General features: G+C 34.5%; 2 protein-coding genes and 3 long non-coding RNA genes across 5 annotated transcripts; 2 read left to right on the top strand and 3 right to left on the bottom strand.

Moving 5' to 3' along the window:
* Positions 1 to 1,178: 1,178 nt before the first annotated feature.
* On the bottom strand, positions 1,179 to 1,682 carry LOC123656776. Its single transcript, XR_006743596.1, has 2 exons — positions 1,643 to 1,682; positions 1,179 to 1,502 (listed from the first exon to the last, which is right to left on the bottom strand). It is a non-coding gene; the product is annotated as an uncharacterized LOC123656776 (long non-coding RNA).
* A 4,630-nt stretch (positions 1,683 to 6,312) lies between these two features.
* Positions 6,313 to 7,644, top strand: LOC123656765 (cartilage-associated protein-like). Its single transcript, XM_045592427.1, has one exon. The coding sequence runs from the start codon at positions 6,464 to 6,466 to the stop codon at positions 7,556 to 7,558; it is 1,095 nt and encodes a 364-aa protein (XP_045448383.1). The 5' UTR covers positions 6,313 to 6,463; the 3' UTR covers positions 7,559 to 7,644.
* Positions 7,645 to 11,462: 3,818 nt separating this feature from the next.
* LOC123669529 lies at positions 11,463 to 12,560 on the top strand. The gene is made up of 2 exons (XR_006745767.1): positions 11,463 to 11,568; positions 12,373 to 12,560. It is a non-coding gene; the product is annotated as an uncharacterized LOC123669529 (long non-coding RNA).
* Positions 12,561 to 18,896: 6,336 nt separating this feature from the next.
* LOC123669536 lies at positions 18,897 to 19,402 on the bottom strand. Its single transcript, XR_006745768.1, has 2 exons — positions 19,298 to 19,402; positions 18,897 to 19,049 (listed from the first exon to the last, which is right to left on the bottom strand). It is a non-coding gene; the product is annotated as an uncharacterized LOC123669536 (long non-coding RNA).
* A 1,892-nt stretch (positions 19,403 to 21,294) lies between these two features.
* On the bottom strand, positions 21,295 to 23,163 carry LOC123653627 (piggyBac transposable element-derived protein 2-like). The gene has a single exon (XM_045589624.1). The coding sequence runs from the start codon at positions 23,161 to 23,163 to the stop codon at positions 21,295 to 21,297; it is 1,869 nt and encodes a 622-aa protein (XP_045445580.1).
* Positions 23,164 to 25,206: the final 2,043 nt, after the last annotated feature.

A 25,206-nucleotide genomic window follows, 5' to 3' on the forward strand; every position in this document is an offset into this window, starting at 1 on the left:
TAGCAGTGGTCAAGTCATGTGAAACATGAGTATTACCTACCTACTATTTATGTCACGTATACGCGTTTTTTGTTTTTGTAGCGCGCTCGCTAATTAATTTGAAAGAATAAAGAACTACAGGTTTCAACGTAGCAGTGGTCAAACCATGTTAACATGAGTATTACCTAACCTACTATATATGTCAGGTATACGTTTTTTTTTTTTTGTAGCGCACTCGTTAATTTGAAAGAACAAAAGAGTTTATTTCATACATAAACTGCAATCAATTTTTTTTCTAACCATACTATCTTATTAGGTAAAGAGGATAATTAGATGGAAGACGTAATAGGTATAAACAGTTTATTCCATACTATGTCTATTTAATTAGTATGAGTATTATTGTAATTTAACATAAAACTTGTTATTTAATTGGATGTTATTATTGCTTTTAATTGAAGAAAAGGTTGAAATCAAGTTACTTGTCTTCAATTTTGCTTGGTAATATGCCTTTTTTATATTTGTGTATAGCTTTTTGCTATTTACTTCAAATTCCTATTTTTAATTTAGTATAAATTTAATTTAGTATTAAACACGTATTTCATTATATTTAAAATATGTAATTCAAGTCTGTTCAACGAGAAGAGATACCAAACGTAAACAAAGCCCATCATTTTTTCGTAGCGACGATGGAACAAACAAAATATAGTATGTCTTTCTATCTTGTTTGTTTGCTATCTGCTGCACGTCTCTCTGCAAGGTCGAACGATATTTCAACTGTCTTTGAAAACATTCGGACCACCGACGGCCCTTTCATTTTCTATTAATTATTTTTATTTCATTCCGTGTCCGCAAGTGCTCGCGGTGATTTTTATATTTTGATAATTATTATTTCAGAAGTATCCAATCTTATATACATAATTATATTTAATTAAGTAATTATCAAAAAATAAATAGATTTCCATTTTAAAAATTTGTGTAAGTAAAAAAAAGGTTACAAAGCCCTGCATAATTAAATGACCTCGCATTTGGTTTGTTTACGTTTGGTATCTCAGCTTTTTGAACGCACTATAGATATTATTTTATGTTAAAGAAAAAAACAATATTAATTCTAATGCACAGTACAAAATATAACAAGTAGATTTCCCAGAAAATAATATTACTTTCGACTGGTAACAAAGGGCTCATAAAAATACAATAAATTAAAACAGCTTTAAATTTATTCCATTTATAACATATACATGATAATAAAATTTGCAATTACTTGAGTTACACGGGCTTAACTTTACATTTTTTTCAGGGAAGTACTTTGATATTATGTGTGTTGTCTGCACGTGCCAATTAAAATACACGCACGCACCTATTATATATATATTTGAATTTTATTGATTTGATTTATGTAATAAATATATAAAACAATCTTTTTGTATGTTTATTTCAAAACCATGAAAAACAAACATCGTAAGGGTTAGTCTGTTACTAAAACGTTTTTCCATGTATGCCTTAAATTTGGATCTTTAGCAAACCTGCAAAAATTAATATAAACAATAAGGTCGAAGTTCACACTAAGTAATTCTACTAAAATGTGTTAATACTCGTAAGTATTGTATTATATTTAATTTAATGCAATTTTATTATAAAACAATGTATATTAAATAAAGCTCACAATATTATATTATAAATAAATCAGAATCTCAAAAATGTCTGACTCCTTTGCCTTTGCCATTTTTATCGATAACTATCTACAAACAAACCGGTACAACACTCGCTCGGCGACAGCAATTTCTCGGAAATCGACTCGGATCAGTCACTCGACCGATCCGCATATTGTACGAGGGCGAGCGGCTTGCATTGGTAAACAAATCCGAAACAACACGACCGATAACATTTGTAATTTTTAATTTTAAAAAAGGTTTAAAAGAAGTATACAGTAATAATGTGATTTAAAAAAAAATTACATATGAAAGATAACGCTATCTTTAAGTAAATTTGACGTGGTAGATCTCTTTTGGCAGCAAAAAACAGAACAATTTGGCATTTTTTTGAAAGGACGATGATTCAATCGCGCAACTAGATTTAGTCTAGTGAGCATTTTTGCTATTTTCAGTAATCACCATCATCATTATCATAATTTCAGCCTATTGCAATCCACAACTGGACATAGGCCTCCACAAGTTCGCGCCAAAAATGACTTAGACTCATGTGTGTTGCCCATAGTTACCAAGCTGGGCCGGCTTTGTCGCACTAAAGACGTGTGAAGTGTATGCACTAAAGACGTGTGTGTGAAACAACCGCCATAAACCGATCGAAGTAATCGAAACACAAATAGACACCAAATAAGGCAAAAATCTTCGGTCGGATAGCATACCTAGCATATTGAAACGATCTTGACTCATGTATATTATATTCCTTTTCAGGGCTGCCAAGTGAATATACTAAAAAAATACCACAAAAGTTGAATTTGTACTTATATACCGACATTTAGTAACATATTAAAAATATGCTATCTTCATGCTTCGTAGCCTCAAATATACCAAATTAGTACTGAAAAATGGCTGTGTGGCTGCGACATTAAAGAATATAGTCACCCCTCTCTTCCCGTCGGTGTCGTAAGAGGTGACTAAGTGATAACACAATTTCACTACCACCTTGGAACTTATAAAGCCGACCGATGGCGGGATAACCATCCAACTGCTGGTTTTGAAATACACAGGGCGAAGACGGGCAGCGGCGTCTTCGGTGCGACAAAGCCTGCGGTCACCAACCCGCCTGCCCAGCATGATGACTATGGGCAAAATGCATGAGATCACTCTATTTATTAGCCAGCAGTTGGATGGTGCTGCCTACTGCCAGTGGTTCTCAAAATTTTATATAAAGTACGAAGCTTTAAAAAATCGGTAGAGTTTAGAATTTGGAATCTCTTAGAACTCGTTGTTTGCACACTACACTAAATCTGTCTGTGGATCGGTCTAGTCACAGAATAAAATATTTTTTGTTTAATCATAGAAAATAACTTATATATAAGTTATAAGTATATATTGTGGTCGATAAAAATCAAACCACAAAAATGTTTTCCAAAATAATGTTTTTTTACAGTTTTAATGACAAAAGCATAGGTAATAATGTATCATTCGACAATCGACAGTTCCTTTCTTTTTTAAATATATTTTTAATATTCAAAATTGACAGTTCGTAGATAATCGCAGTAATGAGGCGGTAACCTCCGTGGTCTCTGGCGAGCTGTCGGTGGCGCTCGCTCGTGTTGCCCGCGTTACATCCTCCTCCTCCAAATCACGATTTCGCCCCGAAAGTGAGTTGGTGTAAGTGTGTCGAGGCGGAGTGAGTGTGGATGGGTGAGCGTCTACACGAGGTGTTACGGGGGTGTCGGGTTGAACACGAAGTCGCCCACGTAATCGACGAGGCTGTACAGGAAGGTATTGCCCCGTCATGCCTATAAACGGAGTAAGGTCAGAGCTGTGGAAATGTCCTAAGGTTTGCCCCTGCACATCGCCTATTTCGTATGTGTATGGACTAACCACACGTTGTACCTTATATCGTCCATCGCGTAGAGGCATGAACTTTTTTGTCTTGCCCTTCTGCACGTTACTATGGACATGCGTCGTCAGTAATACGAGGCCACCCTCTTGAAAGTCGGGTGCTGGTCGACGGGAGTTATCTGTTTTAGTTACAGCATTCAGGCGACGGTAATCGGCACAAAATCGGTAAGTACCATCTTTTTTAGGGACCAACAGTGCTGGTGCGGCCCATGCAGCTTTACACTCCTCTATGATCCCGTCTTCTAACATCTCTGTCAGCTCCGCTTCCATAATTGTTTTCTTCGCTGGCGTAAAACGGTAAGGTGGTACAGCAATGGGTGCGTGATTGCCCGTATCTATCCGGTGTTCGGCAAATGGAGTAGCTTCTCCTCCTGGCCGAAAGGTATCTTCATGTCGCTGCAGCAGCTCTTCTGGACGTTGGCGTTGTTCGCAGGTAAGCATGGTTCCTTCGTCTTCCTTCAGTACAATCGAAGAAGCCATAACAGAAGTTCTCAGTATCTCCTCATCCCCCTCATATTCCAGAGGATAAAACTGTTGGTTACCTGAGAAATGCCACGTAGAAGCTGCGAAGTCTATTACCATACCAGCGGCGTTTATGAAGTCTATCCCTAAGAGGGTCTCGTTGTTGTCGGCCTCTGGGAAAATCACGAAATCTGTGGTAACTGTCCTATTAACAGAAATAGTCACATCCACACGGGCTACCAAAACATCCCGTGGGCGTACTATGCCATCAGCCAATTTCACATTTACCTGTCGTGTTATAAACGTTTGCCCCATATCTTTAAGCAATTTATAAAGTTTATGACCAGCTATACAACTTTTAGCAGCGGTATCAATAAGTGCAATGCCTCTCTTACCACTAATAGTTATACTTAACGTGGGCCTCCGACTTGGCATCGAAAGAGAAAGTGGGGCGAGAATAGTGCTTTCCACCTCATCAAAATCGGGGTCAATTATTGTGGAATTTACCTTATCAAAATTGGGGTCAACCATTGTTGCGTTTGCCCCATCAGACGAGTCGTCATAATTAAAATACTCCAAGTCGGAACAGCGGTGATCACTATCTACCGTTGCGTCGTAGTAGGCATCACAGTATGTCGAACTAGAAAAATCATCTACGGGTGACAGATGACTATACTCCTCACTGGATATCGGGCTGTAAGCAAACATGTTAATGTCACTGGAAAATTCTTTAGTAACATTCAGCGGTGTTGATGAATCTTCGATGTCTTCGTCGGCAGCGGCGGCGAAACGAGCGGTACACATCGAGAAATTGCCCGAAGGCTGGGCGGCCACAGCAGGAGTCGGCGGTCGCTGCTCCAACAGCCGTTCGAACATCCGCTCGAACGCTTTGGTTTGCAAGCGTTGCGCGGCGGCCATAATGCTAGCCACGCCAGACGCCGTCATTTTATCCTCTTCATGGTCGTCCACGTTTTCTCCCGCGTCGCCGTACACACTTTGTCGGCGAGATTGTCGCCGTGTTCGCATCATGATTATTCTTCCGATGTAGCAATGGAGAACTCCGTCGGTTCAGGCCCCACGTTGGGCGCCACTTTGTGGTCGATAAAAATCAAACCACAAAAATGTTTTCCAAAATAATGTTTTTTTACAGTTTTAATGACAAAAGCATAGGTAATAATGTATCATTCGACAATCGACAGTTCCTTTCTTTTTTAAATATATTTTTAATATTCAAAATTGACAGTTCGTAGATAATCGCAGTAATGAGGCGGTAACCTCCGTGGTCTCTGGCGAGCTGTCGGTGGCGCTCGCTCGTGTTGCCCGCGTTACAATATACATATATATAAATAAAAGTTAGTGTATATATTACTATGTGTACTTGTGAATGAAGTCTCTTTGAATAATCATATAAGAGCTGTATTTGTTTGCTTTCTAACAAAACTAATATATATAATGTAGATATTTTCTCTTTCGGTATTAATTGCGACTTGAAAAAAAAAACACATTTTGAAATAAAAAACAATTTGAAAATTATAAAACACTGGCTCAATTTGCTTTAAATTTGTTATGTTTTCCCTATTACTGTGCAGATTGTGAACGAGCATTCAGCGAAGTTTATTTAATTAAAACAAAACTTAGAAACAGTTTATCCAATGATACACATAAGTGCAAATTATTGGCTAAGCAATCAATTAAGAAGAAACGAAAATTTTACGAAGTTTAACCCAACAAATTCTTTTATTAAAAAATATGACCACAGAAAATTTTGTATGAGTGTAACAAATAGTTTTATTACATTTATTTTCTAAAACTAAACGAATTTTGATAATTTATAATAAAAAATTAGTACTTAGTCTTAAAGGGCTGTACGATCTTTTTATTTCTCCTTGGCATACGATTTTTTTTTTGTAGTTGACGTACGATCACACTTTTTGTGCACCTGGCAGCCCTGCTACTGAAACCGAACGGAATGAGCGCCAGAGCGGTAAAGTCAAAAAATTAAAGATAAAAAAGAAAAAGTAGTTAAGTACATATGTTTCGTGTTAAGGTTTATTTGAAAAGTGATATAAAATAAATATGAATCTTCATTTTGCTGAGATTGCTAAAGTACCAACACCACACAGGCACACACATGTTACAGATATGATTACACACGGTGTTATATATATATATATATATATATATATATATATATATATATATATATATATATATATATATATATATATATATATATATATAAGCGATAATGCATTCAAATACTTTTTATAACGCTAATCTATGTTGTATATTTTATATAACTTGTTAATATCTGTCTGTATATAGGTCAAAGTTCGTTGTTATACAGTGAAGTCATTCCGATTCAGTCTAATAATAGTTTGAACAGAAGACGCTTACAAAGTAATAACGAATATTTCACTTACCAAGCGAACAGTTCGTGTAAAAATTATTTAGTTGGTAACGTTACAATGTTTTTTAAACTATTTAAGCTTATAATATTTTTAGGTGTTATTGTGACTTGTGAGTGTCTTAAGTTTTCATCATTAGATGTAATTTATAAAAAAGGAGTAGATGCATATTCAAAAGAAAGATGGTCAGAATGCATATTACAATTTGAAGGATCATTACATTTATACAAAGTTTACAAATCAATTAATATAAACTGTAGACTAAAATGCAAGTCTGAAAATCTTAGCAATCAAATGAAAGAAGATATTGAAGAACTTGAGATATTTGAATATTTTCTTGTTATGAGGGACTGTCTGTCTCAATGCCAAAAAGAAGAATTTGAAAATGTTCACATGTACAGCAATGTTTCTGATACAGTCTTAAACAATTTGCAAGCAAGACAACCCTATGCATACCTACATTTATGTTATTATGAAATGAATGCCTTGCCAAAGGCTGCCTCAGCTGCTTACACATATCATGTAGCACATTCTGATGATGATGTTATGAAAAGAAATGTAGAATATTACATACAGCAACCTGAAGTTGACGTTAAGGAAGTGATTGATCTGGAGAGTGAGGACTATCAAGTTTTGTATAAGTTGGGTAAGCAATCATATAAGAATAATAACTGGGCGGATACAATTGCTAACATGGAAGAAACTATAACTGATTATCTAACTTGGGAGAATTCATGTCGAGCAGAATGTGAGCATCAATCACAACAGGATTGGTCTCCAGAATTTGTAATTATGGTTGCAAATAATATATTACCCCTTATCGCTTGCAGGCAAAAGTGTCAGGATAATTTGAAGCCACTGTATGACTCTGGTGTTGCGTTACTAGCTGATGTGTTAAATTATTTGCAAATTTCCTACTATCGCTTAGATAGGTTTGATGATGCTGCAAAAGCAGTGGCTAGCTATTTATCAATATATCCAACAGATGAAGATATGGTAGAAAACAAACGTATCTATCAAACTCTTGTAAGTGAGAAAAGTTTTGCAGAAAGATCAGATATTGTTTTTTACTTAAAACGTGATAAGTATGAAAAAAAATTAATGCAATTTTTTCATGAAGAGAATAATATTGATCTTGATGCCAATTCAGTATAGACATATGTGATTTTTGTGAATAAAATTCAAAATAAGTGCTAAGTAAATGTTGGATAACTAATTTTTAATACTTAATATTGGTAAATTAATTATATTATTATATTATATGAAAGTAATTAATAAAATATATATTTGAAACATTACAATTGTTTATTTTTATTTTTGTAGAAAACTAGATGAGCTATATGGTTTTTCCCATATTTATTATGACTATTTTTTGGGTTCTAAGAATTGTACCATGATTTTTTGGAATTTATGTTATAATTATAAAACAGGAAACAGGATTTCTATTTCTCAAATGGAATTATTAAATCGTATCAGAAGATTACCTCAGTTACTTTAGCCTTATTTAATTTGCTAATTAATAAGCATACCAAAGACGATGTATTAATTATTGTTATTATGATAGTGAGGGGGAGTGCTAGGGTGGTTGTATCAAGCAAAACATGAAACCGTTATTAATTGAAATCTGATATTTAATAGACACTGTTTCGACCGTTTGAATGCTTTGAAGAAGTTTAATTGCATTTTACTGTGTTTGTGCTTACTCAATTTACAAATGTTCGAATTAATATTTATTAGAATTAATATCATCATTCTGTTCCAAAATTTATTACTTTAAGCAATAAGTCTTTCTTTCGTATCTTGCTTGCAGCGCCATCTTTACACTGACTAATGTTTGTAAAAATTAAATTAATAATCCTTTGTATTATATAAATCATTTGAAGTTATTTAAATTCATTAAAACATTTATTATAAATATTAGGCAGTATTTAAGAATTATTTCTTGTTTTGAAAAAAGTCGTATTTGATATCTAAAAGCGGTTGATTTATGTAAAGATCGTTCTGTTGTATACGAGAAATAGTGCGTAAATAAACTAAGATTTTTTTTTTTTTTTAATTTATTGAGAGCTGGATTCGAGTCCTTCGCTCTAAACTGTACAAATTTTTATTATTTTATTATGTATATAATTATAAACAAAAACTTCTACACTTCAGATTTTTTTTTTTTCCTTATTATATCTTCTCTATTGTCGAACATATAAACTTGAATAATGGTTTGAAAAATCTTGGGTTGGCTAATATTTCTTCTGGGCGGCGGGGAGTATTTATTTTATTTTCTGAGCAAATTTTATCTATATCCGAAGCCAGGATTAATCTATGCAACTTCAATGACTCGCATTTAAAAATAATGTGGTTTATATCGGCGTATGGCTCACTGCATTTAGTACATTTAGGATCTTGAATAATTTTTAATTTGAAAAGATGAGAGGGAATTAGACAATGTCCAAATCTCATTCTATTAATTATGGAGATAAATTTTCTTGATTCACAGCTGATGGTGTTATACCAGGGCTTAGTATTGAAGTCTTTTTGAATTTTAGCGTACCATTGTCCTTTATTCTGTTTTGTTATGGTCCAATAATCTCTCCAAAGTATATTAATTCCGTCTTTGATGATTGGAAAGTAATCTGAGAAAGGTGTTTTAACAACATCTCTATGGTCCTCATCATATCCACTTTTTGCAGCTTGATCAGCTTTTTCATTACCAGATATTCCTCTGTGGGAGGGTACCCAGGCTAGCTCAACGTAAACATTTCTCGCATTTAAATTGTACAATAAATTTCTAATCTTAAATACTAAATAATTTGTTTTAAAGGTTAATTTACAACTGTCTATAGCTAATAAAGCGCTTTTGCTATCGCTAATAATAATAACATTTCTAACATTACTACTGGAATTTACATATAATAATGCCATATAAATTGCGTAACATTCTGCAGTAAAAATTGAACAATTGTTGTTTAGTAAAATACATTTTGTACATCCTAAATTACTGTCGAAATAAGCTGCTTTAACTTCTTGGGTGCTTTTGGATCCATCCGTATAAATTTTATAAAAATCTTTTTTATAATCTAATATTCTAAGCAGTTCTGTTTTACTATTGATATCGAGAATAATTGTAAAAAAATTTTCCCAAATGCTTTCAAATTTATATCCATAAACAGGCCATAGAGAGCTAGAATAGACAGATTTTGAGATATTTATCGTTAAGGGGCCTACTCAAAGCACTGCCTGCAGGGCCCTGCTTGCAGTGCCACTGCCGATCGTATTGTATGTATGCATGCAGGGCCGATATTTTAATTGTTCACCCTGTCGCAGGGCCGCAGTGTCGTTCTGCCAGCCCGACACACGATCTCCCCACTCCGTAAACTGCAATCAGGGACATGTGTAGCTCGGTCGGGCCGATTTAGACCACCATTTTGTTTACGTCGGTACATTGCGACGTTTGTCTACTTAATTTGACCTGGGGTTTGTCTTGTCAGTGGTTGTCATTTAGCAATTAATCAGTTAGTTGGTGGTTAGTTGGTTTGGTTTTATTATATTATTTGTTTGGCTCTGTTTTCTTCAAGAAAAATGAGCCAGCGAAAAAAAGACGTGTGGAGGGACGTAATCTAATTGTATAGGGATTTGCCATGTCTTTGGAAAACTAACCACGATCATTATCATAACAAAGATATGCGGTCGCAGGCTATGTCGCTTTTACATGAAAAATATAAAACTTTTTTACACCAGTGCTTCCTTTTTTTCTTTTGAACGCTACAAGTACTCAATACAGTCAAACCCAATGCTATTTTTTGGTGTTTGAATAATGTAGGAGCCATTTATAAAAATTGACGAATTTAGGCAAGGACAAAGAGAACACAAGCGAACACGACAACGTATGCCGCGTAAATGATTTGCAGTGCTTTGTGGAGCAACATCCTCTGCGGCAGTAACTGCAAGTAGGCCCTGCAGGCAGTGCTTTGAGTAGGCCCCTTTAAAGGGGCCTACTCAAAGCACTGCCTGCAGGGCCCTGCTTGCAGTGCCACTGCCGATCGTATTGTATGTATGCATGCAGGGCCGATATTTTAATTGTTCACCCTGTCGCAGGGCCGCAGTGTCGTTCTGCCAGCCCGACACACGATCTCCCCACTCCGTAAACTGCAATCAGGGACATGTGTAGCTCGGTCGGGCCGATTTAGACCACCATTTTGTTTACGTCGGTACATTGCGACGTTTGTCTACTCTATTTGACCTGGGGTTTGTCTTGTCAGTGGTTGTCATTTAGCAATTAATCAGTTAGTTGGTGGTTAGTTGGTTTGGTTTTATTATATTACTAGCTGACCCGGCGAACTTCGTATCGCCTAACACAAACTTTATCGTATGGTATTAAAGTTCAAATTGACTTTTAAGTATTATCACAAATCTTTTGTATGGGAGTATAGAAAAGTGTTGTTTTTAGACTTTTTCAGGAAATTTAAATTTTTTTTTTTTGAATTTTTCTCTCCGTAAGAACCATCCTCGTACTTCAAGGAATATTTAAAAAAAAAGAATTAGCGAAATCGGTCCAACCGTTCTCGAGTTTTGCGCTTAGCAACACATTCAGCGACTCATTTTTATATTAAAGATTTGTTTGGCTCTGTTTTCTTCAAGAAAAATGAGCCAGCGAGAAAAAGAGGTGTGGAGGGACGTAATCTAATTGTATAGGGATTTGCCATGTCTTTGGAAAACTAACCACGATCATTATCATAACAAAGATATGCGGTCGCAGGCTATGTCGCTTTTACATGAAAAATATTAAACTTTTTTACACCAGTGCTTTCTTTTTTTTTTTTGAACGCTACAAGTACTCAATACAGTCAAACCCAATGCTATTTTTTGGTGTTTGAATAATGTAGGAGCCATTTATAAAAACTGACGAATTTAGGCAAGGACAAAGAGAACACAACTGAACACGACAACGTATGCCGCGTAAATGATTTGCAGTGCTTTGTGGAGCAACATCCTCTGCGGCAGTAACTGCAAGCAGGCCCTGCAGGCAGTGCTTTGAGTAGGCCCCTTTAATGTAAAATAGCTGACATTTGCGGAAGCATTGAAGCAAGAAATTATTGATTGAGCGTTAATAATATTTGTAGAAGACACTATACAACTCGATAATTCTTTTACTAACGTTAACTTCCTAACAGGTAAAGAAGAGTTTATTGCAAGCATTTTTAGACAAAATTTCTGAGCTAACATCAAGCGTCTTAATATTAGAGGAGGGATACCTGTTTCAATTTCCATTGAGTTAATTGGTGTAGATTTCATAGCTCCCGTAATTATTCTTAATGCCCTATTTTGAATAATATCTAGTTTTTTTAGCAGAGATGGTCTAGCATTTATATAGGCAATACAACTATAGTCAAAGTGGCTTCTTACTATGCTTTTATATAAAGTACTTAGAATCTTTGCATCAGCACCCCAAAAAACTCCTGCTAAATATCTTAATATATTGATTCTTTTATAAGCTCTTTTACATATACAATCAATATGGCTATTAAACTTAAGTTTATTATCTATAATTACACCAAGGAATTTTTGTTCCTTTACAATAGGGATGTTTTCATTGTTATATGTAACTTGAACATTACAATTTGATTTTCCAAATAACATAACAGAACTTTTGGTAGAATTAATATTTAATTTAAGTTTATTATGGTAAAAAGTTTGCAATTGACTTAGACCTTGGTTTATACTACATTTAGCTATATTTATATTTTGATTAATAGAATACATGACTAAATCATCTGCATATTGTAGGATATTTACATTATTTTCTCTTACATTATTTTGGATCTGAGACGTGTAGAGATTGTATAAAATTGGTGATAAGATAGCACCTTGCATTAATCCTTTATGTGCATACTTAGGCCCATGTATAATATTATTAAATTTAACATATACTGTGCGATTATAAAAAAAGTTGAATACCCATCTTAATAACTTTCCAGGTATTTTTAATTCACTCAAAACTCTGATCAATTGAAACAGGTTCACATTATCATATGCACCCTCAACATCCAGAAATACACATATTGCATTAGAGTGAGCAAAGATAGAATTTTTGATGTCAGCAATGAATGAAACGAAGCCTTCAACTGCACTTTTACCTTTTCTGAAACCTAGTTGATAATCAGGTAATAAAGAATTTGTTTCTACAAAATAATCCAACCTTACTTTAATCATGTGTTCAAATATTTTCCCTACGCAAGAAGTGAGAGAGATAGGACGATAAGAGTTATGATCTTGAATTGGTTTATTATTTTTTGAAATTGGAAGAATACGTTGTGTTTTCCACGATTCAGGAACAATTTGAAAAGACCATAAAAGATTGTATATATTTAGAAGAACTAATTGTGCTACTTTATGTAACTTTTTAATCATTAAATATGGAAAATCATCCAAACCAGGTGTCGAATCTTTCCTTGACAGTAAAGCACTATTAAATTCATCCCAACTAAATTGTTTTAGAAGAAATTCATTATTTTTATCTTCTTTTGTTTTATCAAATAAATTATCTAAACAAGTATCATTTTCAACTCCAGTCTTTGTATATTTATCAAAAAAGTCTGGTATAAAACTATCATTTCTACTGTTAGAACCTATTTTTATGTGATTAAATCTTTTTATGAAATTCCATATATTGCTAATGGGAGTGTATCTATTAAATGAAGTGCATAAATTTTTCCAACTTTTCCTTTTTTCTTCTTTAATAATCCTCTTTTTCGTAGCTTCCATTTTTTTATAGTTAAGATAATTTTCCATATTTAAATTCCGTCGGTAATTACATAAAGCTGATTTACAATCATTTACAGCCTTTGCACAAATGTCGTTCCACCAAGGGGAAGGGGCTTTATTATCTCTCTTTTTTGTGTAATATTTCAATTTGGGAACACATTCCTCTTTTAAATTATTTAGGATATTACAAAATTTGTTGTAAGATCCTACAGGATCTTCATTGGTTATCTTAAAATTAATGAAATGACTTTCTGAGAGAAAATAGTATTTTTCCCAATTAGCCTTATTATACATATATTTATTTACATTTTTATTAAAGTCATAAGTATTTGGAGATGCAATTATATTAGTAAATGTAGGGTAATGATAGCTACCTAATGGATCCTCACCCACATACCAGTCGCATATGGGTGCTAACTCTGGACTAACTAAAGTAACATCAATGGCAGATATGTTGTCATTTGGCCTACGTACAGTAGTGGCACTACCAGTATTAAGAATACACAAATTTAGATCATCTATTAAATCATATAGATTTTTACCTCTAGTTTTAGTTAAAGTGCATCCAAATGCTACATGATGCGCATTGAAATCACCTGATATTATGTATGGTTTAGGGAGACTGGTTATAATATTTTTTAATTTAGAAATATTAATTTTATTTTTCGGTGGACAATATACACATAGAATAGTTAGAGGACCGACTTTTGTATCAACAGAAATAGCAATCGTTTGAACATCTTGGAAATTTGGAGTTGAAAGTTGGACATATTTTATAGAACTTTTAATTAAAAAGGCTACACCACCATGTTCATTTTCAGCATTTTTAAAAATAAAATCATACCCAGGCATGTGAAAGTGTGACTGGGAACTTTTTAACCATGTTTCATTTAATAAACATATATCTATTTCATTATCAAATAAAAGTGTTTGTAACAAAGGTTTTTTATTATTAATACTTTGTATATTATGTTGTACTAGTTTTAAACTATCCATTATTCAGATAAGTTTTTAATAAAAATTTCCTTAATATGAGATGTGGTCTTAATTGATTCAGAATTTCCTAATGCTACTAATGTTTTTACTATCGAATTCATGACTTTTGTATTATTTACAATATCTGAGATATTAAAGTTATCTGTTTTTGTTGGTACATGAGCTAATTCTATATTTTTATTACTGTCAACTTTTCCTGTGTAATTCTGTATGCTACTCTTAGGAAGAGCTGGAAAGTTTACAAAATCTTTATTTATAGTAGCCATTGCATAAGATTGCCTATGTTTTAATGTTCTAGCTGCTTTTATTGGACAATCTTTTGAAATAGCTAGATGATTTCCAGAGCAATTAGTACACTTTAACGTTTCAGAAATACAATCTTTATATGAATGATTTTCAGAGCATTTAGAACAAACCTGTTCACTACGACATATTTTAGCTGAGTGATTGAACTTTAGGCATTTAAAACATTGTAATACCGGAGGGATATAAGTATGTACTTTATATCTCCATGCGTCTAATAAAATATATTCAGGTAGAGAAGTACCTGAAAATGTTATTGATATGCTTGATAATGGGATTAAATTACCTTTTTCGCGTTTCATGAATCTACGTATTCCAACAACGTCTCTATCATAGCAAATTTTTTCAAATAATTCCTTGTTTCCTATTTCTTTCGAAATATATCTAATAACCCCTACCCTTTCCACAGAGGATGCAGGTATGTATGCTCTTAAATTATGCTCTAATAAGCATCGGGATTTCAAAAAGTCGTTCGCTAAAGCTGCCTGTTTGAAAGATATTTTAATTTTATTTGAATTAATCCTTGCTCTCTCATGAACCCCCTTGATATTTTTGAAATATTTGGAGAGGTTTAAAGGACTCATATTGCCAAGTTTAATTTCTCTATCTAAATGTTCTAAATAAACCACAAAGTCGCCATTTGAGCTGTTGTCTGGATATTGTCTTGTATATCCATTTTTAGTGTATGTCTTATACTTATCTATTGCATAGATGAAGTAAAAAAAGGTAGATAATGCGCGGCCTTTGTTGTTACTGAAGCCACAAAACTCGGCTCCTTCAAGTAAACACACGCGCTCACGCACACATATGCATCAAACTACGCTCATTTTCGTTAGTATCTCACAGGACCTCGTACAGTAACTTTGCCTTCAAAATGCCGTTCTTATGTAATTAAATGGTGCAAAAACAATACCAAAGTGAATAAAAAGTCTCAAGAAATATCGTTTCACACGTAAGTACATACAAAACTTTATATTTCTTGTTATTCCAAAATAATATTGAGGTTATTCGAAACTTATAATTTCCATGCCCCGAAATGACGTACCGAGGGAGTGTTACCAGTAATTTTTATTTCCATTAGCCCAAAATGCGGGTAAGTAAATTGTAGGCAATCATAGAAAAATGATTAAGTAGAAAGTGGACAACATTATTGTTTTTTTTTTATCGTGTGGTTTTATGTTTTACCTAAATTGAAGTCAATATGAATTTTTAACTCGTTTGTGTCTGTTTAAATTTGTGAATTGACTCATACTTTACTACTAAATATCATGATTTTAGGTTTCCATCGAATATTTTAATAGGAGATAGATAGATGTAGCTGCTGTACGACTGAGCCGAAATGAACTACAACGACAGCCATCCTCATCTGATGTCGTTTGTTCAAACCATTTTGATAAAGCTGACATGTACGGTACAAAACGTGGACTTCGCAGAGTACCATCACGTATATACTGCTACTTACTACTACGTATTTTAATGTTGTGTTTTTTGTTCTAGGACCTACCGGATGAGTCTAAAATCAGTCGTTAACCAAGATTCAATCTTTGATATACCTAGAAAACATAAACTAAGAGAAAAGTTAAAAAAAAACAGGAACTTTATTTAAAAAAAATGTAAAAAAATTAAATCATTACAGCAAACAGTTAGACGTCTTTAAAACAGGAACTTGCCCTTCAGAGGAATCATCAATTATTTAAAAACGCAATTTTCATTGACACAGATTTATATAAATCATTAAATCAAAATATGGCTGCAATAGATTTATTTAACAATTTGAAGCGAAAAAAGGAGTAAATATATTTAAAACTATAAACAGATTTTTATTTTCGCATATCCATTTTACCTATATTAAATTAATTGTGTTTAATCCCACTTAATAAAATTTTCAGGGACTTTTTTTAAAAAGTGTCAACACTTCACTCACTCACACATATTTAAAAAAGTGGCTTCACTTTTTTGTTCTAAGTGCGTTATCTATTTTTTTTACTAGATCTATGATCTATTGTTGGAGTTGTAATTCTTCTTTTTTTTCCTGATATTGACTTCACTGATCGCTCCTCCTCATCTCCATCGCTTTCTACTTGCATTTTTATTTATTTTTTAATATTAAATACTATTAAAATTAATTTTAAGTATAGGACGATTTTAAAAAAGGCGCGTTTCTCTTCCCGCCAAAAAAGAGAATCCAATAAACTAAGAAATACTTATGTGTTATTTCACTGCAATGGACTAATCGCGGAAACTGGCGAATCACCGATATACATTTGGCAACACCAGTGATTGCGATTTGCGTTCCAATGAAACGAAGTTTAGTAAATACCTACGATTCCTAGCAGGTTAGCGCTGTATTCAATGAGTGCGAAAGAAACAGGACGACGCGAAGTAAAAGATTTCATAAAAAATGTCACGCGCCGCCTCTGGTAGAGGTGTTCGTTATATTAGATATCGGATAAAATAACCTAATATGTATAAATAATCATACAACCTATTATATATTTTACCTGGCAAGCGTTATTTATGTTGAAAAAATGTTTTTTTTTTTTACATTACAGCTCAAATTCAAAAGAATAAAATTCCTTTCAATGTCCAGAACATCTCTCCTTGCCGTATAATATCTTATATATAAAATTCTCGTGTCACAATGCTAGTTAAAATACTCCTCCCAAACGGCTGGACTGATTTTTATGAAATTTTGTGTGTATATCGGGTAGGTCTAAGAATCGGCCAACATCTATTTTTCATATCCCCTAAGCTATAAGAGAGGGAGGGGGGGGGGAATTAGGGGGGCTTATAACATATATGCCAAAACAACGTTTGCGAGGTCAGCTAGTATTAGTATATATATATATATATATATATATATATATAATTCAGCTAGTATTAGTATATATATATATATTAACTATTTTCCTTTCAATGTCCAAAACCAATATATTTTTGATACCTTTTATTTAAGAATATTTTTGTTCCTATTATACTACACGTTAGATAATTTATTTATTATTTCGTTTCGTTAAGTAATCAGTATGGACAACGCGTTTGTTTTCGTATGATGTTCGTTATTTTTGTGAGTTTGTTATTTTTTATTACCGTATATGTAGGTATTTTCAACCTCATTTTTTTTTTAATAATCAGGTACAAAACGTCGACGCCGAGACGCCGCGTTGGCGCAACGGCAATCCATGGCTGTGAGGATTATGCCTGTTGCGCTGGCGGTTGCGGGTTCGATCCCCTTACATGACAAACATTTGTATTGGCCATACAGGTTTTTGCCGTGGTCTGGGTGTTTGTGCAGTCCTTGTGAGTCTCCCCACCGTGCCTCGGAGAGCACGTTAAGCTGTCGTTCCCGGTTGTTATCATGTACACCTGATAGCGATCGTTACTCATAGCAGGGAATTTATCCGCCAACCCGCATTGAAGCAACGTGGTGGATTAAGATCTGATCCTTCTAAATGGGGAAAGAGTCCTATACCTAATAGTGGAATATTACAGGCTGATGCTTTAGATAGAAAATATATTGCACGTAGTTTTTATTTAAACGACACATTCCTCAACTGTTAACATATTGAGTCTAAACTCTAAAGGCTAATTTCAACTTTACACTTTGATTAGTGCGACTGCAAGTTTTTAGTACAAACACGTGTGGACTGCAAGTGGTTAATGCGAGTGATTAGTAATCAGCGTAGTCAAGTTATAGACGTGTTGTAGCGTGTTCTATTGTTTTGCGAGTAGCCTCGTCCCGTGCGCCCTGCCTTCCCTTTGACTCGTCGCTTGTCTTGTAACACGTTTGTTCATGCTTGTTTAGTGATTAATGTTTAGCATTGTGGCGTAGACGACACACGCTGTGGTTTTTACCATTGTTATAAAATTATTTGAAATAAATACTATCGAATTATTAAAAAATATTATTAAAAGGAGTCGCGCGTAAAAAAAAATGTAGTAAATATATGTAATGTAATTAAATTAAAAGGAGTATAGAATGAGTGAAAATTAATTCTTTCTTAACACGACGAACTAAATCAGAGAGGTAAATATATATAAAGTTAGCGAACAGATTGGATTGGAGAACCAAATTAAATTAAACTAATGTAACAGCTTATTATGTAAGCTTAATACAAATTTGAATTAACAAAAAACTTTATCTTCCTTTTATGTATTAACGGACGAGTTTAACACAACCCGAAATTATTTTAAATCTACACCATGGACCATAATACATTTTTGATTAATCTAATATTAATTTAAACAACACTGAGTGTTCGAATTATTTCTGACACGTGGGTGGAGGTTAACTGGGGTCACTTATCATAGCGGGTCTCCGTGACACGTGGCTCCGCAGAAACTCCGTGGATGAACACCCGCCAGTCTCTCGAGTTCAGTTGCCCAAGCTCCACGACACCATCTCCATCACGATGTCAGTCGGGGTTAAAAAATTTTGCTCGGCCAGAGGGAAGAATCCCGATGCTGATCCAAAGAGGTTGAGCAGTTCTTTATCGTAGATGTTGAGGTCGTAGCAGCCAACCCACCAAAATCCGGCCACGTGGTATCACCGGCAACAACGGCAATGCACGTGTCCGCCACGCCAAGGACCCTGAAAGGTCACACCGGAAAGTGAGCCTTTCTGTAGTCAACCCCCATCGTCTCTGGGTTGACACGGAAATGGCCCACAAAGACAAGCACATCCTAACATTTTACAATAATTTAATTTAATATGACAATAAACTTTAGAGCAAATAAAATTAATCTAACACACACAATCTATACACATATTCGCAATTAAAACAAAAGTAAGTTAGTAATTAAAATTAAATAAAAGTGTTTAATATTACAACAACTCACCCAACAAAATCGCACCCTGAACCTGACCGAGGCTGAAGACCAAGGAAAAGGAAGGAGCCGCACAGCACCAGCGCTTATATAGTACTGAGCCTAATCTACACTGCGAACCCCACCAACTGCTGCTTACGCAGCCCTACGTCACACGAAACACGCTAATAGCGAAACGCCTAGCAATGATTCGACGAAACGAAATACTTGTTAAGAGAATGAACGAAGAATAAAAATATACGTTACAACGAAAAAATGTCGAAGTGGACACTGAAGACACGATCTATAAATTTGTACAGGAGTATCTAAAACATTTCATATGTATTGCGTAAACCTAGGCAGTGCTAGAGTCTATTCAGCGGTGCCAGATTGATTACCGGTATATCGAGGTCTTAAAGTGTTTAAACAAAGCCGCAACCATGACAGTCCGACTACACGACGGAAGCACCGAAGCTTAACCACTGCAGCGCGGAGTTCGACAGGAGGATGTTATATCCCTGAAACCGCTGCACGGGAAGACGTGTTTAAGCTGATGGAGTGGGAAGGGCTAGGTATAAACATCAATGACATCAATGGCGAACACTTCACAATCCTTCGATTTGCCGATGATAAAGTAATCCTGGCAGAGTCCCTGGAAGAGCTCAATAATACTATGCTAGGTGATCTCTATAGTGTCTCACAACGGGTGGGTCATAAAATGAATGGCATTCATGTCAAACCCGTCACTGTTAACGGCACTACTCTCGAAGTTATCGACTAGTACATTTACATGGGATAACAGATCCGTATGGGTAAGTCCAACTTCGAGAGACAGGTAACTCGTAGAATCCAACACGGTTGGACAGCGTTCGGAAAATTACAAAGTATTTTCTCGTCCAATGTACCTCAGTGCCCGAAATCTAGTGATGACCTAGCTACGGCGCTGAGACGTGGTCTTTTACTGTTAGCCTTTTCCATCAGCTCATGGTCATTCAGCGAGCGATGAAGAGAGCTATGCTTGGTATTTCGCTACGCGATACAATCCGAAGCAATGGAATTCGTAGACGAACGAAGGTCACCGACATAGCTCACAAAATCTGCAAGCTAAAGTGGCAATGGGCAGGCCATATTGTTAGAAGAACCGACAACCGATGGGGAAGAACGGTTCTCGAAAGGCGACCACATCTCGGCAAAAGAAGCACAGGCCGCCCGCCAACTAGGTGGACTGACGACTTTAAGAAGCCGCTGGACTCAGAGGACACAAAACCGAATGGAGTGGCGAGCATTAGAGGAGGCCTTCATCCAGCAGTGGACTTTGTAAGGGCTGATGGATGGATTGATCTAAAACATGAATGTCTTTATAATTGTAAAGACCCTAAATAAAAAATTAAAAGAGCCCGAAAAGTCTTCAGTTTCATACACTGCCGCATTTAATTTTTTTAAAATTATTTCTTGCAATAGCAGGCACGCTTGTTTTTGTTCGTCCATACTGGCTGTTCGACGCCCAATCATTGAATTTTACTAAGGCACGCACTACGCAGCTTTTACTTACGCAGAAGCTAAACAGTATTGGACACAACTAGCACTAAGGATTCGCATTTGCACTCGCAATTGCTAAGCACCTACACTCGCACTAATCAAAGTGTAAACTAGCCTTAAGACCTGGCATAGCAGCGCAAAGGCCAATTTTCAAGCAATTTTCACAATGTGGTGGGAAACAGATACCTAGATATATATGTGAGTTTTATATTCAACAGTAGACAGCGATAGGCTGAATCGGTACCTACTTAATTAAGATTAATTTTAACCCTTAAATGCATGATTTTTTCCTTTTTGAATACAATAAATTGAACCAGGTAGATAACTAAATATAGATTAAGGGAAAAATAAAGAAAAAAATATTTTTATTCGAAAAAGTATATTTTTATAAAAAAAACTTACTGATGTAGATCTACATCACTATGCATTACGGTTACTATTAAAAATGTAGTCTAAGTACTATTCTATGAACGATTGTCTTCGAATTAGGCTTACTGCAGTGAATGAAAATCTTTGAAACAGTTATTTCTCTGATTTAGACACAACGGTACGTTACATTTGGTACACGACCATTGTGTGGTGCCCTTACAATTGGGCACCTTGCACCGTAATCGATTGGCAAATACAGGCCAATGTTCGAATCCATCTACGCGCACATCTTTTGATGGGAGCGGATGTTGCGGACCGTTTTGCTTTTTTATTTGAAGCTCGCGTTCTAGATAGGAAGTACTAGGGCGCCCTCTTTTACTACCACCAGGCATACCTATATTACACAGTGTGTCAGCCAAACAATTACGAAACTCCCCAAGATTAGGCAGTTGCTTTTTTGATACACCTTTAGCAGTTAGATTTTTTTTCATAAGCACCCATGAGTTGATTGTAGTGAGGTCCAGTAAATGATAAAACAAGCGTAAATACCATTTTCGGCTCTTTATTTGAATCCGATAGCGTCCTAAATAGCTATCCATCAGATCGACTCCGCCCATATGCATATTGTACTCTTGCACAATTTTGGGACAAGGGATGTCAATTTTTTGTTTAGCCTTCTTATCGTATCTTGATACGTTTCCAACCGGCTCAGCACCAACATAAGTCGATAAAAGAGTGACGACTTTATTGTCTTTCCACGCGGTGGCCGAAAAGTCTTCTCCGTCTGAATGGGAAACGAGTTCCTCATATGTACCTCTCGGAACAGAAGTTTTCATAAGTTCCTTTTTGTCAGGGAGTCGACAATTCGGTAGCCTGCTTTGCTGAATAGTTCCGACACATTGTATTCCCTGTTTATTCAAATAATTTACCAAAGGCAGGGATGTGTAAAAATTATGGAAGAATACAATATAATTGTTCATCCTTGGTATAGCTCTGGCCAAACTTATAACGACGTTATTTGTTATTCCGAGATCAGGCTCATCGGCTGGTTTGTCTTTTTTTTCTTCTTGTCCAGAATAGACCTCAAATTTGTAAGCATATCCCATAAGATTACAGAGAACAAAAAGCTTATACTCTTCACACTTGTGAGGTTTATTTGGTAAATATTGCTTTAGGAAATGTGCAATTTTAGTTGAACAAATCTGCTTATCTATCGAAAATCGTTGGTCTATTGCAACTGATGAAAATGTCGTATTTAGCTGTTCTATCACAGGTCGAATCTTATGGAGGCGATCGTGATCGGAATGGTCTCGCGGAAAATGTTTATTATTATCGTTGAAATGTAAGTAGCTCCTAATCATCTCAAACCGATTTACCAGCATTGCGCTCTTTACAGGATCGTACCCACACTTGGAATGCCAGTATGAGCGTACACTAGGGAGATGCTCTACTGACATAAATAAAAGAATTCCCATGAATTTTTTTAACTCCCCAACAGTAATAGTGAAAGATATTGAAGGGTTTTTTTGTACTGCATATAAGTTGGTTTCATCTACAATTTTTTGAAGAAACTCAGGTGTGAAGTAGTGCAAAAAACATTTATATGGTGTATCAAGTTCAGTTATAGCAGAGTCTGTTGTGCTTGGGTTGTGAATTAATTTCGATTCGTCATACAACAAACTGTCTTTTTTCCAAATGAGTTTCCTTTTATCAAACTCTACATCATTTTCATGATCTTCTTGCATGGGTAATGAAATAATAATTTGACTTGATGGGCCAGGCAAATCTTGAACCAGTGGTGGATAACTATAGATAGGATCTTCATGATCCTCTACATCCTCGTCTTCCAGCTCTCGATTTATTTCTCTTTCATTAGCGAAAAAGGTTTCTTCATCTTCACTTTCATCTTCCAAGCCATCCTCAGAAATATTTCCATCATCTAAAGCCGCCAGAAGTTTTTCTATGTCTCTATCTGCCACTTTACGGGACATTCTGGTAAAAAAATTATAAAATTCGTATGAATAAATTACGTATCTATAACAAATAAGTCAAAAATAAAAATAATTATAAAATTCGTATGAATAAATTACGTATCTGTAACAAATAAGTCAAAAATAAAATAAAATATATTATACCTACAGTAATACTATTTCTTGCCTATTTTGCATACTGATGTATTTCTACATCACAATTATACCGCTGATATTTACAAAAACTGTTATTGTATTCTAAAAAAAAAAATGTAATGTGTTCAGCCGGCCTAGCACGCATACAACGAGATATCTCTTGACGAGAGAGAGAGATAATGTCTACATCGAGTATTTTCTCGATTACCCTAACATGCGCACTACGAGAGACAAAATTCTCTTCCGAAGACTTCGCCTTGTCGAGTAGAGAAACATTATCAACCATAATCACAACTGAATATCATTCTTATTTCTTATGTCGTAAAGTTGAATTTACAAGGTTATTGACCAATCGTGCCAAACCGGGATGAGCCAACGTTTGTATAATTTCAAACGAGTGACACATGTTTTATTTAACAATGTTCTCGGCCTTTTGGCTAAGATAAAAAGTGTATATCTAATTTAAAAAATCTAATATGGATAATAAAACGGCGTAAGTAAATGAATTTAATTATATATGTAAAACAATATGCTCGTGTTGTGCTTTATATCTTGTCGCACATTAGATAATTGTAATTCTATCACGCATTGTTTTTTTTTTTTTTTAATTTTTAAAATTTTTTGAATTTTTGAATTTTTTTTTTATTTTTGATTATTGATTTTACTTTTATTCTATTTAATTTTATTTTTACTTATTGATTTTTTTAAAATATTTTGTTTTGTTTTTTATTCTGAATGTTGTCTTGTCTTGTTGTACTAACCCAATATGGACTTATACTTTGGTCTGAAATAAAGTATTATTATTATTATTATTTAGAATAAGAAGCAACAGGGCGCAAATACGTTTTTTGTGTCATTATATGGCACACTTCACTCGACTTTTCGCATTTCCCGCTCTTCGTATACCGAAATTATATAATTATAATAAGGAAACGCCATGGTATACAAAAAATAGGCACCCGGTTTTATTTATTTTTTATTTATCGTCTTTCTCGTCGATAATATTGAAAACGAGAAGTTTCTCTTCCTAAAACGACAAAATTCGACAAAATTACGATGTCATGTTAGCTTCCGTAGAGATAAATATCACAGATCACTAAAATTTAATGATTATCTCTTCTATTGACGTAACGAGAAGAGTATCGCGTGCACGCATGTTAGCTGCTGTAGACATAGAGAGATAATACGAGAAAAGGGGTAGACAAAATTTTGTCGTGGCGCGCATGCTAGGCCTGCTGGTTACCTTTATCCTCTCGTAAACTATTTTTAGCAGGTAATAATACTATTTAGTGTGACATTACAATTTTACCGCCAAAGTGTGTATCTGAAAGTGTTGCGCCAAGCTGTCAAATTTTGAAATTTAAAAAAGTGAACTGCTATATCATGAAAGCTTGCGTTCAAAAACTAAGATAGATATTTTTAGCACCTATTAAAAGTAAAAAATACTGTTTGAGTTACCGTTTAGAAATTATGTAAGAAAGAAAATACTGATGTATATATACATCTTCATGCATTTAAGGGTTAAGAAAATAAATGTCTTTTGTGGTAGTTTCTCTATTAATAAATTAATCAATTTGATACAAAGTGTTGAAAGAATAACTTTATTTTAATAACGATGGCTGTGTCATAAGTATTATTAAAAAAAAATCATGAGAAAGTAGATAGTAATGGCAGCACTAAAACATTTTTTCGTAATGGCGAAACTATTGTTTTCTTGTGTCAAACATAAATTCCACACGGAAATTTGTTTTAAGTATAATACAATTAAAATTTTGTTCAAATAGAATACGTTTTAGAAATGTTTGCTTTATTTTGTTCTAAAATTCTGTGTTATTAATGTTGATAAAAGGAGACATTGCTGTCTGAAATCATAGAGTAAAAGAGACAACACTACACATTTTCAGACTT

The sequence above is a fragment of the Melitaea cinxia genome, chromosome 1 (genome assembly GCF_905220565.1).
Source record: "Melitaea cinxia chromosome 1, ilMelCinx1.1, whole genome shotgun sequence".
In the NCBI taxonomy this organism is placed as follows: domain Eukaryota; kingdom Metazoa; phylum Arthropoda; class Insecta; order Lepidoptera; family Nymphalidae; genus Melitaea; species Melitaea cinxia.